This window comes from Equus asinus, chromosome 6 (assembly GCF_041296235.1).
Source record: "Equus asinus isolate D_3611 breed Donkey chromosome 6, EquAss-T2T_v2, whole genome shotgun sequence".
Classification (NCBI taxonomy): domain Eukaryota; kingdom Metazoa; phylum Chordata; class Mammalia; order Perissodactyla; family Equidae; genus Equus; species Equus asinus.
The window spans coordinates 30514351-30529696 of record NC_091795.1 but is presented as its reverse complement, the minus strand read 5'-3'; the positions used below and the strand labels follow the sequence as shown (position 1 = coordinate 30529696).

Below are 15346 nucleotides of genomic sequence, written 5' to 3'. Positions count from 1 at the left end.
CACAAGAATCTGCCTCTCTTTGCTGCTGTTATAATTTGGGGATGCTGCCACAGAGTATCAGTGATGCTTCCATCTCACAATTTTGACTACAAGACATATGTTTACATTCGGTTGACACATGCTGCTAAAGCTCACACAGACTCATAACCATAAAAATTCCCACACCTTATTTTTAATTAATTCATTAAAACTAGTTAAAAATATTACCACTAATTATAATTCCAATCTCAAGGTTGAAATGTGTTGTAATAAGTTGTGTTTTTAAGGATGTGGAATCAAAGTCTTTCTGGGTCCTCGTACATGATTATTGATCTTCATGCTTTATATCAAAGCTGTCTTGTTGTTCTGCAAATGGCAGCACATCACCTATCCTGGTGAATACCCCTAAGAGCGTCCCTGCCAAGCAGAGGCAGCCCGCTGGGCTATGCTCTTTGGCCAAAGACTCTTAGATGAAACAGAAAGGAAAAACTATATGGTATGATAAAATTGAAAACTTTACATCTTTGGGGCTTCTCAAGGCTGCCCACATTCCTTGGCTTCTGGTCCCCTTCCAGCCAGCAATTGCATCACCCCAACCTCTGCTTCTGTCGTCACATCTCCTACTCTGCCTCTGAGCCTCTTGCCTCCCCACTGTAAGGACCCCTGTAAGGCCACTGGGCCTACTGAATGATCCAAGATAATCTCTCCATCCCATGATCTTTAACTTAATCACATCTGCCAAGTTCCTTTTTCCATATAAACTAACGTATTCTCAGGTTCTGGGGATCAGGACATGGACATCTCTGAGAGACCTTTATTCTGCCTACCACATCCACTTAATATGCATATTCAAAACTTTTGCTGCAAAAATATTAATGTGTTTGATTACAGAGTACTGCCCCAGTTCCTACTGGACTTGTTATATGATGTAACTTTTAAATTTAAAAAAAGTATATGATTCCAAAATACATTTGGTCCTGGGGATTTCAGATAAAGAAGTGCGGACCTGTGTATATCATTTCAGGTGACGATAAAGCTATGAAGAAAAGCTAAGGAGAGTAAAGGGGCTAGAGAGTAACTGGGGGCTGCCGTGTGTGTATGTGTGTGATGTGTGTGTGTCTGTGATGGGTGGTTTTCTTGATAAAGGGTCTTTTGAGCAAAACCCTGCAGGAAAAAGGGAATGAGACGTATATGTGGATCTAAGGGAGGATTGTCAAAGGCAGAGAGAACAAAGGCAAAGTCCCTGAGATGAGAGCACGCTTGGCTCACACGACTGTTAGCAAGGAAGCCAGAGTGGGTTGGAGTGGAGTGCACGAGGAGAAGGGCTTAGGAGGTGAGGTCGGAGGTGAGTTCAGAGGTGAGTGTGCTTGGCTGTGAGGTTGGGATTAGATTGAGTCATTGATCACGTTGCGCCTCGGACACCGTGGTAAAGACTGGATCTGACTCTTGGACGGAGGGGGAAGACAGGCACTGCAATAGACACCAGAACTTCAAAGTTAAGAGAGACATAAATCTTGCGTCTTAAGGTGCCACAGTTTAGTGATAAAGAAATAGGATCCCATTGCCGTTGGCATCTAAAGATGGCAGAGGAAACAGAAGACATGAGTAAGAAAATGACAGAGAGTGTCAAGTGTTCAGAAAATGGCTTTGTTTGGAGGGTCAAGGAGAAGGCAGCTGTTTGGTTTTGGTTTGTGTGTTCCCAGCCCCCAAAAGTGGGGGATGCCAACTAAAAATGTTTCAAAGTAAATCTTTGTTCATCTATGGTAAATATTAAAATTAATATTTAAATTACTGTTATTATTAAAAGTAATAGTCAACAATCTTAGCCAACCTCCCTAAATTTTAATTTATTGTACTGTTCTTTTATCAAATAAAATCAAAGCTTTTAAAACGGTAATGTCATATTTTATGTCCACTTAAAATTATATTCTCTATTTTAACACAGTTTTACTAATGCCTTTTTTTCTTTTCAATGAACAGGACTTCTGGAGACTTTTCAAAATAATAATGCGTTACTTGACCAAATTCAGAAGTGTCTAGAGGCATATTTAGAATCAAAAAGAGTTATCTTTCCAAGGTATGTTTATAAAGCTACCTCTGATATTTTTATAGTAATTAAGACTATCCATTAACTTAAAAGAATATACTTAAAAACAAACCATAACTTCAAAACATCAGGGAACCAGAGAGGGAACAAGAAAGATATGTGACAATGGCAATCCAGCTAGTATCTTGATTGGGGAGTGTAAGTCTCAAGGATAACGATACAGTCTTTGGTAAAGGTTTAAGTGGGTAAGTGCCTGAGGTGCTGGAAGGATTCTTGATTGCAGCATTGTTTCACCTTTGGGTGTGTATTTGTGTGCCTGCATGTGTGCCTGTGTCCACAGGTGTGTATGTGAAAAGTTAGAGAGACCTGTTTTGCCTGAGCAGTTTTCTTCAGCTTAATTGGCGGCCATGAGTGTCACTGTAGAAGTCATCTAAGAGATCATTTTGCAAATTCCAAATGAAATGTTTTACTCATTTATTCATTCTAAAAGCACAGCAAATGTTATGCTCACTGCTCAGATACAAAGAAGGAAAGGCCAGATCTCTGCCCTTATGGAGCTCATGGTTAACAGGTGGACAGTCATATAAATAAGCCATTACCAGGTGGTTATATGAGACGAGCATATGACCACTTGATGGGAGCAAAAGCTCCTAACTTCAGTCACTGGGGCACATTGTACCATAACACAGAGAACATTATCAAAATGGTTCATCTTTCATGGATTTTTTTCCTGTTAGCTGTTAAGGAAATGGCTGTTGGGTCTGTCCTAGGACAAGCACTGAGGCAGCCAGGGTTAGGTGCTTCCCTGGGTTGCTTAGTTGAGAGAGGTTTTGCTGGGTACCAGGACAAGGTATGTGTGTGCACAGGAAATCCAAGATCCAAAAGATTTGGTTGAGTTTTAACAGAAGTAGTCAGGCTTTAAAGAGTGGATACCAATCTTACTAAAACCTCATTCAGGTAACATGGAAAAAGATGGAAGAATTTAAGGTTTGGAATGTGCCTTTTGTCTACTTTACTCTTAAATCAGAGGTTCCCAGCCTGAGTTTCCCAAGGCCAGAGAAAATCCATACACTGCTTTTGATATATGAAGAAACTTGGCACAAATTTACCTGTAATAATACTGAATACCAAAAAGCATCAGGTTTTCTTTTTCCTTTTGTTTAGAATTGCACCAACCAGGTCTGCAATGGTTATTAGGTCAGGAGGCTCCATGCGGCATTGGTTTTACTCTCCAAGGCTTAATGAAGACTTACTACGAGCCACGGACCAAGTTGGGTCCTAGGGACACAAGCTGAATACAATACTGTTCCTGGTCTCAGAGGGCTCATGGTCCAGTCTTTATAGTTGTCTGCTTCATTGGGTGAAAAAGAGGCAGGGGGACAAACTGTTACTCTACGTGGTATGTTAAAGAAGCAGGACTGATAGAATGCAACCAAATCATCTTTGCTTCTAACAATGACGCCTCTGCACTCCCTGCTCAGGTCTAGTTTCTTCCTGCCGCTGGACAAAATCTTGAGAGGCCTCATGAATTTTCTGGTAATTCTCAGAAAATATTCCAAAATAAAATCCCTCATCACATTAACCCAGTAAATGATCTGTAATAATCAAAACTCTGAACTTCTTTCAAAGTTAAAACTTCCCCCCTGCCCCCGCCCAAGCCTGGGGCAGGGCTGAAGGCTTTAATGACGATGAGGATGTGTGGTAATCAACCCTCCCCACCTCCTCCTCGGTTTCTGGGGTCCCCAGGTTTGGGGCATGGAAGGGATGAGAGGCAAAGTGGCAGGAGATGGCTGACTTGGCTGGTACCCATCTTGCCCGTCTCTCCCATGTGGGGCCTGCCATGGGCTCTTTACTCCTCCCTCCAGTCCTGAGGGATCTCTCATAGACAGCTCCCTCCACAGAAGTAAAAGGCTGGGCCCTCATCCCTCTCCCTCATCGCTGGGCATCCAGATGTGCTTCTTCTCCAGTTCTTTTCCTAGGGTCTTTCTATGCCTCCAAATGGCCTTGATGGGCAGGATCTAAGAAAATCCCTCACAGGATCGCACCAGCATGGCCCACATGTGTGTATTCACAGAACCAAATAAAGTTCCCACAACGACCCATCCCTCTATTCAACAACTTATACATTGAGTACCATGTGCCTGTGAGGTGCTGGACTAGATTCTAGGGAAAACAAATACTATATCTTCAGTCTAAGGGCTCAAAGCCGAGAAACACAGACATGTGAACAAATCAGTACTGTAGCAAGAGCTAGCATTTTTATAATTTTTATGAAAAGTATCTATCTTTTATGTACCAGGTTCTAATTCTAGCTGTTTGATATGCACCCACGCTAATCTCCGCTACAATCATATTTAGAGACACATGGCCTCCCCAGAAACAAAGGAACAATGGGTTCAAGGTCCAGGACATTAGTGGATAGAGAAGAGATGTGGCTAAGGGATTTACCTTTCTTGTCTATATAAGATTTTCTTCAATTTCAAGTTATAGTTTAATTATTTTCTTTAATCCAGATTTTACTTCTTATCAAATGATGAACTTCTGGAGATTTTGGCCCAAACACGAAATCCCCAAGCTGTGCAGCCACACTTGAGGAAATGCTTTGACTCCATTTCAAAGCTCGAATTTGCTCTCATGCCTCCCACTGAAGGAAAAATTCCTGGTATGGATGGAGAGCCAGAAAAGGTTTATACCAATGATATTTTAGCAATGCTATCACCAGAGGGAGAAAGGGTAAGGTGCTTTTTGTTTATAATTCTTTACAGATAAACTTTGTTACTCTTCTAGAGTGTAAGGTAGAGGTTTATTCATTGTCACTCTAAGCATTCAGGTGCTGCTACATACTGGTACTCTGCTGGCTCAGAGTCTCAAAGATAACCAAGATAAAATTCTTGCCCTCAAAGAACTCAAAGGCTAATGGAGACATAGTCAACCAAACAGTTGAAGAAGACCACAGTAAATACAATAACAGAGGCAAGTGCTCTGTTCTTGGGAACAGAGTGGAGAAAACTGTTGCCATGTCTTACTCAACTCTCCACCAGAGGCACAAGAGTGGACTGGTTAAGAGCGCTGGTTCTACTGCCATACCACCTGGCTCAAGTCCCACCCCTTCAATCTCATCTATGAAACAGAGATTAGCAATAGTGCCTGGTTAATGAGATGTTGAGGATTTTCAAGTGTGTAAATTATTTAGAACAGTACCCAGTGAGTGCCTTGAAAGTGTTAGTTGTCATTGTTGTCAATGGTGTCTCCAGGACACTGCACAGTGCCTGGTATACGGCAAACACCAAGCAAGTAAATGCATTAGCAGATCGTGGGGAACCACATGACTTCACAGAGGAGAGTGGTACGCACACACGCAGACACAAACACAAGGGGAGCCAAGGAAGATGGAGAGGAGGCATGGGAGGCAGAGCGTTCCACACAGAGGAACTGTGCAGGGAAATGCCAAGCATTGCAGTCCAGTTAGAGCACAGTGGGGTATCTATGGGAGGGTCAGGAACCCATAAATATTTTATTTGTCCTGAATTGATCCTCATGCAAAAGAATTTGCTCATCACTAGTGCAGAAGAAGAGAAAGAGAAGGACCAAGCCTAGGATCCAGGGAAAACATTAAATTTAAAGGGAGGGTAGAAGAAGAACAGATGCATGAAACCAAGAGGAACAGGGCAGGCAGGTCATTGGAAGTCCAAGAAATAAATATGAGAAGGACTGAAAAGTGTCCATTGGACTTAACAATTGGGAGAACATTGATAACCATAATGAGAACAGGTTTACAGGAGAGGTTGGGGCCAAAATTCAGATGGAAGCAAGTAGGAAAAGAAAGTGAAGGAATTCATGTATGCACGTAGACTTCTTTTTGCAGGAGTTGACTCCAAAGAGAAGCAGTAAAATAAAGCAATAAGTAGAGGGGGGTAAAAGAGGTATACAGTGGAATATCAATAGAAAGTTCTAGTATTTGTGGTCAGGCTCCAGTGTTTAAGTAGCACAGGGTTCTGTTCTGAAAGTACAGAGGATGTGCAGCCTACGAGTCCCACATGAGCCATGTTATCATTGCTCTGATTATCTTCTAGGTTAGCTTGGGCAAAGGCCTCAAAGCCCGAGGCAACGTGGAGGAGTGGCTTGGTAAAGTGGAGGAAGCCATGTTCACATCTCTGCGCCGCCTGTGCAAAGCTGCCATCGCTGACTATCAGGGGAAACCGAGGACAACCTGGGTGATCGCTGGCCACCCTTCTCAAGTAACTTCCACTTCTTAAGTTTCCATCTCTGAATCCTTTTTTGGTGAGATGCATCACATACTTCAGGAAGATGTTTCCATGCAGGTGATCCTGACCGTTTCTCAAATCATGTGGTGCCGCGATTTGACAGAGTGTTTGGAAAGTGAAAATGGCAATCGTGTAGAGGCCCTGGAAGCTTTTGAAAAAGTAAACTTTGAGGTGAGATTTTTAACGGGGTGACATTGAACATACCACTGTGCAGGGTGGTCTCAGCTGTTTTTCTCAGCACGGTTAATGCAAGTTCACTGTATTTTAGAAATTTTAATGCTCTGACATGACTTAAAGCTTTGGGATTCTCACTAAAACCACTTATGTTCAAGTTTTCTTAGGGATACTACCTTGGTATTTGTGCAATATTTTTATGAATACTTACAAAAATAGGAGGAGAAAACAATTCAAGAGGAAAATGTCAGGATTATAATGATTTGCACCATTTAAGGAGAAATTGTATTTACTAGGTCCTGGATATCTCTCACAGAAGTTTATTCAGTCCAGGAAAACCCCAGGACTCATGACATTTCTATTCTTAGGCTCAAGACGTGCTTTTCTACTATTTTATAGAACCTTCAGGCAGCTATCTATAAAATAACAAATAAATGAAAGACTCTACCGTTCTACAAGAATTTTTAAGCTACAGTTGGGAAATGTCATTTTACAGCTATGCCTAATCTTTAACTCCAAATTCAATTCTACTTCCAAGCAATGCTGCATTTTTAAATATTGATCCTTAATACAGAAAAAGGGGGGCCAGTCCGGTGGCTGAGTGGTTAAGTTTGCGTGCTCCACTTCGGCGGTCCAGGGTTTTGCTGGTTCTGATCCTGGGCACGGACATGGCGCCGCTCATCAGGCCACGCTGAGGCGGCATCCCACATGCTACAACTAGAAGGACCCACAACTGAAATATACAACTATGACTGGGGGGATTTGGAGAGAAAAAGAAAAAAAAAAAGATTGGCAAAAGTTGTTAGCTCAGTTGACAATCTTTAAAAAGAAAAGCAGAAAAGGAGGTAACAACTTTCTTGAAATAAGAGAAAACTCTCACATGAAGGTCCTCGATAGAATTCCATGTCAAAGATCCCCAGAGAAAAGACTTTCTAAAGAAAGCCCCATTGACCTCTCTGTGGAGGTGGCCCCCAATCAGGGTCAGTGAGTGAAAATTCAGCCCAGCAGGTCAAGGCCTTCAGAGGCACTGCTCTTCTCTGAAAAAGATTTAGGCATTTAGGTGAGAAGCAGGGGCTCAGTCTATCAAAAGTGCTTTCATTCAGTCATTGGCTTGGTTAAAATGCTCAGGTTTTCTGATTACCACAGAAAAAACTATCCCTGAAAATGAGGAGTGATGCCTTACTCACATTTAATTTTTGAGGAGAATGGTCTTCTCTGGAGAAATCATCACGTGGTGGTCAAGAGCAGGGCTTTCCTTGAGACAAATGTCTCCTCAAGTCCCATTTTTGCCACATCATAACTGTGTGACTGCCATCAAGTTACTTACCCTCTCTGACTCTCAGTTTCTTCTATTGTAAAATGGGGTTAAAGATAGTATGTACTTCATAGAAGTCTTATAGGAATTAAAAAGTTAAACCGTTGTCCTGTTTGGTCACAGAATTAGAGACTCTTAAAATTAGACTTGGCAAATGTCTGCTCCAAATTTAATAGTAAAAAATATATGTGTAAGCTAATTTTTGACAGTTCACTTTTCAAAAATTTTCCTTTAATTTGTAGAGGTTAAATGCCCTGGCTGCAATAGTTCGAGGCAATCTTCCTAAATTACACAGAAGCATCCTAACGGCCTTAATTACTATTGATGTACATGCAAGAGACATAGTCACTGAACTTGTTCAAGCCAAGGTAACTGTTTCATTTAAGTAAAATCATATATTTCTCTCTGAAATTAGTGTGTCTAATATGTGTATCATTGTTATCACTTACGTAGGTAGAGGAAGTCGAATCCTTTGACTGGCAGAGACAACTGCGCTATTATTGGGATGTAGACCTGGATAATTGCGTAGCTAGAATGGCGCTCTCTCAGTACACTTATGGCTATGAATATTTGGGTGCATGCCCCAGATTAGTTATTACTCCTCTCACGGTAAGTGACTGATCACTGAGATTAGTGTTGACCCAAGAGTGCTTTCTTATCAAAACAGTCTTGAAAAGTTTCATCTAACATTAACTCTTGAAAGGATTTGCCATGTCTACATCTTTGTGAAGTAGAGATTTGCGGTATTTAGTTATGTGCTTGGATCTCAATTGCTACAAAACTTTTGGTAGAAAATAATGACCCTCCTCCTGTAGAAAGGACAGGACTTATAAATTTGTGGCTAGAGTCCGTTCCCTTCAATAACGACAGTTTATCAATTTCTTCAGGATCGCTGCTACCTGTGCCTCATGGGGGCTTTGCAGCTTGACCTGGGAGGTGCGCCAGCTGGTCCTGCTGGCACTGGGAAAACCGAAACGACCAAAGACCTAGCAAAAGCCCTTGCCATCCAGTGTGTGGTCTTTAACTGTTCTGATGGTTTGGACTACAAGGTACAGTCCCAATATCTGAACCCTAACATTAAATGTTTCGTGTGTCTCTCTCTACTTGACCCATGCCATGACAAAAGAAGGAGAGAATGCGGTGATAGCAAGCAAGGGAAACCAGTGGGGCATGAGATGGTTAAAGTGGAATAAATAGAGCAAGGGAGAAGGGTCAACACGAGGTGGTCTGTGTAGTCCAGGTAAGAATCAAGCCTCAGGGAGGATTTGTCCAATGGTGATAAAATGAAAAATCTGTTCATATGGTTAAGTAGAAAGAAGTGAGATGAGACAAAAGGTAGAATCACAGGGAAATCTAGGAACAAGGAATGAGCTTACATGAAGAGATGAACAGTTCAGAGTTATGTATTGAAAATGAAATATGTAGAAGGCAAGAATTCATGGTGAGATTTTTCAATATCATAGGACCCCTTTACACTCTTAAAAATTATTGAGACCTCCAAAAAGCTTTTGTGTTTATATATGGGTTACATTTGTTGATATTTGCCATGTTAGAAATTAAAACTGATACATTTTAAATATTTTTTGTTTTAAAATAACAATAAATCCATTACATTAGCATAAACATTTTGTGTGAAAAATATCTATTTTCCCAAACAAAAAATTCAGTGAGAAGAGTTACACTGTTTTATATTTTTGAAAATCTCTGTTTGGCATAAAGAAGACAGCCAGATTCTCTTATTTGCTTCTGCATTCAATCTGTTGAGATATGTTATTTTGGTTGAAGTATTTGAAGAAAATCTAGCCTCATGCAGATATGTACTCTAAAAAGTGAGAGATATTTTAATAACTTTTTCAGATAATTGTCAATATTCTTTGAAACTACACCAAAACTTGACAACTTACAGCTTCTTAAAGATTATTTGCAAGGTGGAAACTGAAGACGTATCAATTAGTTTTTCATATTCTGTACTCTCATGAGAGAACGAGAGGGGAAAAGACAAATGACATTTTAGTACTATTATGAAAATACTTCTACCTCACAGACCCCCCAGAAAAAACTCTGGGACTTGCAGGGATCCGCAGATGACACTTTGGGAACTGCTATTTTATCATGTTAATTCCTAATTTGGAAGATTGAGTGTCTCTTGAAGAGGATCTTCAGAAAAAGACAAAAGCTGTGCTTGTCAACTTCCCAGTCAAAGCGTCACGGAGGAGGAAGACTTCTTAGTGGAAAGAAGACACTCTGCCACCCCCACCTCATCCATACCATTCGGGAAGGTGGTGGCAAGAGCGTCCTCCAGGAGCAGAAACAAGAGAAGGACAAATCAGCCATCAGTGTGCATGCATAGAGGATGCTGGCAGTTAGACTTGGTCCCCTGGTGGACTTCCAGGACGCATACATGAAGGGAAAGAAAGGAGCTTCCCATAGGCCTCAAATATGTTAACATTGAGTCTTTTTTTAATATAATTTTTTTAATTTGATTTTTTTTATTGAGGTAAAATTGGCATGCAACATTATATTAGTTTCAGATGTACAACATAATGATTCAATATTTGTATATATTGTGAAGTGATCACCCCATAAGTCTAGTTAACATTTGTCCCCATGTATAGTTACAGAATTTTTTTCTTGTGGTGAGAACTTTTAAGATCAACTCTCTTAGCAACACTGAGTCTTAAAACTAAGGGAACCTGTACACCATGCTTAATCATCATAGGGAACAAAATAAAGTCCCTTTTATAAATATTAAAATTAAGTGATCCAAGCCCTTAGAGCCAACCTTGATCAAAAAATGTCTTTATCCCCTTCCTGGAGTCCTACCTCTTATGCCACTTCAGCAAGTAATAACTTCAGGGTGGTCAACAGGGCTGATGCAGACTACACAAAATCACTCTAATAGAAATCCTGAATTCTAATAGAATTCACTGAATAGAAAATCCTAAGCAATACACACACACACACATGCACACACACTATTAGAACTAATAAACAAATTTCAGGAGGATTGTAGGATACAAGATCAATATACAAAAATCAATTTATTTCTATATAGTAGCAATGAATAATCCAAAAATAAAGTTAAGAAAACACTTCCATTTACAATAGTATCGAAACGAACGAAATATTTACAATGAGATTTAACAAAAGAAGTGCAAACTTACACTCTGAAAACTATAAAACATTGTCAAAAGAAATTAAAAAGAACATAAATGGAAAGATATCCCATTTTTATGGATCAGAAAACTTAATATTGTTAATAGGGCAGTACTCCCCAAATTGATCTATAGATTCAATGTAATCTCTATCAAAATCCTGGCTGATTTCTTTGCAGAAATTGACAAGCTGACCCTAAAATGCTTATGGAAATTTAAGGGACCCAAAATTCACAAAACAATTTTGGAGGAAAATAGAAAGTGACGTTGGTAAACTCACACTTCCCAATTTCAAAACTTACTACAAAGCTACAGTAATCAAGACAGTGTGGTACTGGCATAAGGACAGGCATATAGATCAATGGAATAGAATTAAGAGTTCAGAAATAAACCTTTTACAGGGGCTGGCCTCGTGGCCGAGTGGTTAAGTTCGCGTGCTCTGCTGCAGGCGGCCCAGTGTTTCGTTGGTTCAGGGCACTGCTCATCAGACCACGCTGAGGCAGCGTCCCACATGCCACAACTAGAAGGACCCACAACGAAGAATATACAACTATGTACTGGGGGGCTTTGGGGAAAAAAAGGAAAAAAGTAAAATCTTCAAAAAAAAAAAGAAATAAACCTTTTATAGTAAATTGATTTTTGACAAGACCGCAAAGACAATTCAGTGGTCAGTAGTCTTTTCAGCAAATAGTGTTGGGACAACTGGATATTCACATGCAAAAGAATGAAGTTGGATCCCTTCCTCACCCTATATACAAAAATTAACCCAAAATGGATCAAAGACCAAATGTGTAACAGCTAAAACTATAAAACTCTTAGAAGACAATGTAGGTGTAAATCTGTGTGGCTTTGGATTTTGCAGTGGCTTCTTAGTTATGACACCAAAGCACAAGCAAAAGAAAAAATAGGTAAACCAGATATAATCAAAATTAAAAACTTTTATGCTTCGAAAGAAGAATTAAGACAGTGAAAATACAGTCCACAAAATAGGAGAAAAAATTTTGCAAATCATATATCTGCTAAGGGACTTGAATCTAGTGTATATAAAGAACTATTGCAACTCCATTATAAAAAGATAGATAACGTAATTTCAACATGGGCAAAGGAGCTGAAAGAGAGTTCTCCAAAGAAGATACACAAATGGCCAATAAACATAAAAAAAGATGATCAACATCATTAGCCATTGGGGAAATGCAAATTAATATTACAATGAGGTGCCACTTCCCTCTACTTGGATAGCTATAATCAAAAAGACAAATAATAACAAGTGTTAACTAGGATATGGAGAGATTGGAATTCTCATACACTGCTGTTGGGAGTGTGAAATGGTACAGACACTTTGGAAAACAGTTTAGTGGTTACTCAAAGGTAAAACCTGGAGTTACCATGTTATCCAGCAATTCTACTCCTTGGTATATTCATTCCCAAGAGAAATTAAAATATATGTCTACACAAAAACACAAATGTTCATAGAAGCATTATTCCACACAACAAGTGGAAACAACCCAAATGTCCATCAACCAATGAATGGATACACAAAATATGGTATATCTGTATGTGATATTTGGTCTAAAATTAAGGCTCAATATTATGTGTTGCTTTGACATCTGGTAAAATCAAGAGGGCCTCAAATGGCCTAACTGCAAGTTCCCCTCCCAAGTCTGTGCCTGTGGTCCTCTAGTCAAACCGCTCTTATCAAAAGGTCCAGGCACAGTTCTTGCTTATCCCTGGCAGGTTTCAGTTCCTTGCCAACCTGCAGAATTATTCAAACAAGGCTATAACATCCTCCCACAGGAACCAGGGACACCTACCCTCTGAATACTACAGAGGCTGCCTCCCACTGCCCCTGGCTCTTCACTCTGTTCCCAAGGGCAACCTCGTGTGGCCCTGTGTGGCATGTCATTCCTGGGAGATGTGCACTCCCACCGGCATGAGTGTGTGCCATGAGACACTTAAAGTCACAGGATACACATGATTCATTTAATCTCAGACTCTAGAGCAGGAGTCAGCAGACTTTGTGGAAAAGGCCAAGGGGTAAATATTTTAGGCTTTGCAGACCATAGAGATTCTGCTGCATCTTGTCAATTCTTTCTGCTGTTGCGGCATGAAAGCATATTGTCACTTGGGTGATGTGAGCAGGGAGGGACGTTTTTACTTTTAATTTTGGATCTTTCTGTACACTTTGAATTTCTTCACATGAAGATATTTCTATAATTTTAAAGGCTAGTTTAATAAATCTTTTATGGAGCAAAGTGGAGTATAAATAAGAATAAATAAAAATTTAAATTTCTTATCATTAAATGTAATTGATACTTTAGGGGTCAGCAAACTACAGACCACAGGCCACCTGTTTTGTAAATGGAGTTTTACTGGAACAATATCAAGGATTATTCATAGCGCAATTTAATGAAATAATTGGACCCATAGAGAATGATCAATACATAATCATGAACCCTCTGCCATTCTTCTGAAAATATTCCAAGCAACAGGGTTAATGGAGTTTTTAAAAAAATTTTTTCAGCTTTCTTTAGCATTAGCATCACCTGGCAACTTGTTAGAAATGCAAATTATCAGGCCCCATCCTAGATCTACTAAATCGAAAACTCTGGCACTGAAGCCTAGCAATCTGAGGGTTTTTAACAAGCCCTCCAAATAATTCTGATGCACACTCCAGTTTGAAAAACTGTTCCAGAGCCTGCTCAGCTGCCGCTGTTTATGTCTCATTTTTGTTTCTTTCTTATATTTCTTTTTTATTTGCTGGAATACTTCCTTGAGCAAATTTTTTTCCCATTTAAGTTTATAGACGTCCAGGACTGCCATCTACTTGACTGATAATTTGGTAGAAGGTGGAATTACAGGTTTAAAATCATTTTCCCTCATGACTTCGGAAGGCTTACTTCGTTGTCTTCTAGCATCTGTTTTGCTAAGGATCAGACTGTTAATAGCTTAACACATTTTGGGGGGTGAATACTATGTTACTTCCTCACTACCTCTGGAAGATTACAGGGTTTCCTCTTGAGCCTTGGGTTCTGAAATTTTACCAGGCTGGATCTAGATGAGACAATTTTCTTCATTCATTTTGTTTGGCATTTGCTGAACTTCTTAATCAGGAAATGTATGTCTTTTCAGCTTAGTAAAACTTTCTTGTGTTCCTTCTTTATTTATCATTATATCTCTGTTCCCAAACTCCTACATCTGTTTTCCACTTAAATATTCTCATATTTTATTTTGCTTGTTTAAAGTAGTTTTATTTGGTTAGATTGCTAAATACATAAATAATCTTATTTTATCTTTTAAGCAACAGCAAAAAAATGAACTTATTGAAAGGATGTTGGGATGGTGGGATATCTCCCAGAATCCAAAGAAGAGTTGAACAATGTTGAGTGACTTGGGCAGGGCAGGACGAGGGCAGCGTCAGCTGCCTCTTCAGCAGTCGCAGCTTGAGGGCCTTCCCTCTGTAACCTTGCCAAGAAAAGGGCAGGTTCACATTTCACATTGCAGAAGTGGGATTCTAAGTGGCAAGCTGAGCTCAGGCGACCATACCTCTAAACCCATGGGCTGTGTTAAAAGATAAACTGAGGCATATTAAAAATTTTAAGATTTTATTTGAGTAGAAATCAATTCGAATTGGGTAGCATCAAAGCAGAGTGGCTAGGAGTGCTCCGCTGATGAGAGCTAGGGGAAAGACTTTATAGAGAAAAGGCAGAAGCAAAGCAAGGAAATCGACTGGCTGTCTTTGTACAAATGCTTAACCCAAAGCTCAAGCCTCTAAAGAAATTTTACACTTTAGATGGCCACAAGTACATATTCATTCTCCTCCACCATTAGAATTCGGCTGTAGAAGAAATTAAGAAGTAACACCTTGAGCTGTGCTGCTCTGCTTGTGCTCAGGAGCTCCTGTGTGTTGTCTCCCATCTATAGGACCTTGTAAAGACAACGAAAGCTTCCATTAGCTAAATTTTTCAAGTTTTTTTCTGAGTCCTTAAGCGTGTCTATTCCGTGTGTTTGTTTCTTTGAGCACCTGTCGAGTATTTACACAGGTGAGTGAAGGTTATGAAAAAGCAGGAAAATTGATCAGGTTGTCATTTTATTAAAAATAAAAATTAGCTTTAATCGTGTAGAGAGAGACAAAAAGATAGTTCCTCTTATAGAAAGGGGCTAACTTCTGACAGAGCCCGGTATTCCCATAAAACGATTATTTATTGCAGATACTGCCTCTATTTAATATTTCAGCTCAAAATATAACTTTTAAAGAAGTATAACCATGCAATACAAAGTTGAATGGCATTATTTTTTTTTTTTAAAGATTTTATTTTTGCCTTTTTCTCCCCAAAGCCCCCCGGTACATAGTTGTGTATTCTTCGTTGTGGGTTCCTCTAGTTGTGGCATGTGGGACGCTGCCTCAGCGTGG

General features: G+C 39.8%; 1 protein-coding gene across 2 annotated transcripts in view; it reads left to right on the top strand.

The window, feature by feature from the left end:
- The window catches only part of DNAH6 (dynein axonemal heavy chain 6), a 249681-nt gene that overhangs the window by 87655 nt on the left and 146680 nt on the right, over positions 1-15346 (top strand). For both annotated transcript variants that reach the window (XM_070511881.1, XM_014852847.3), the window contains exons 23-29: positions 1960-2056; positions 4540-4759; positions 6100-6264; positions 6349-6462; positions 8023-8148; positions 8234-8389; positions 8668-8829. In XM_070511881.1, the coding sequence (XP_070367982.1) occupies positions 1960-2056; positions 4540-4759; positions 6100-6264; positions 6349-6462; positions 8023-8148; positions 8234-8389; positions 8668-8829 (1040 nt within the window). The remainder of the gene's footprint in view (positions 1-1959; positions 2057-4539; positions 4760-6099; positions 6265-6348; positions 6463-8022; positions 8149-8233; positions 8390-8667; positions 8830-15346) is intronic.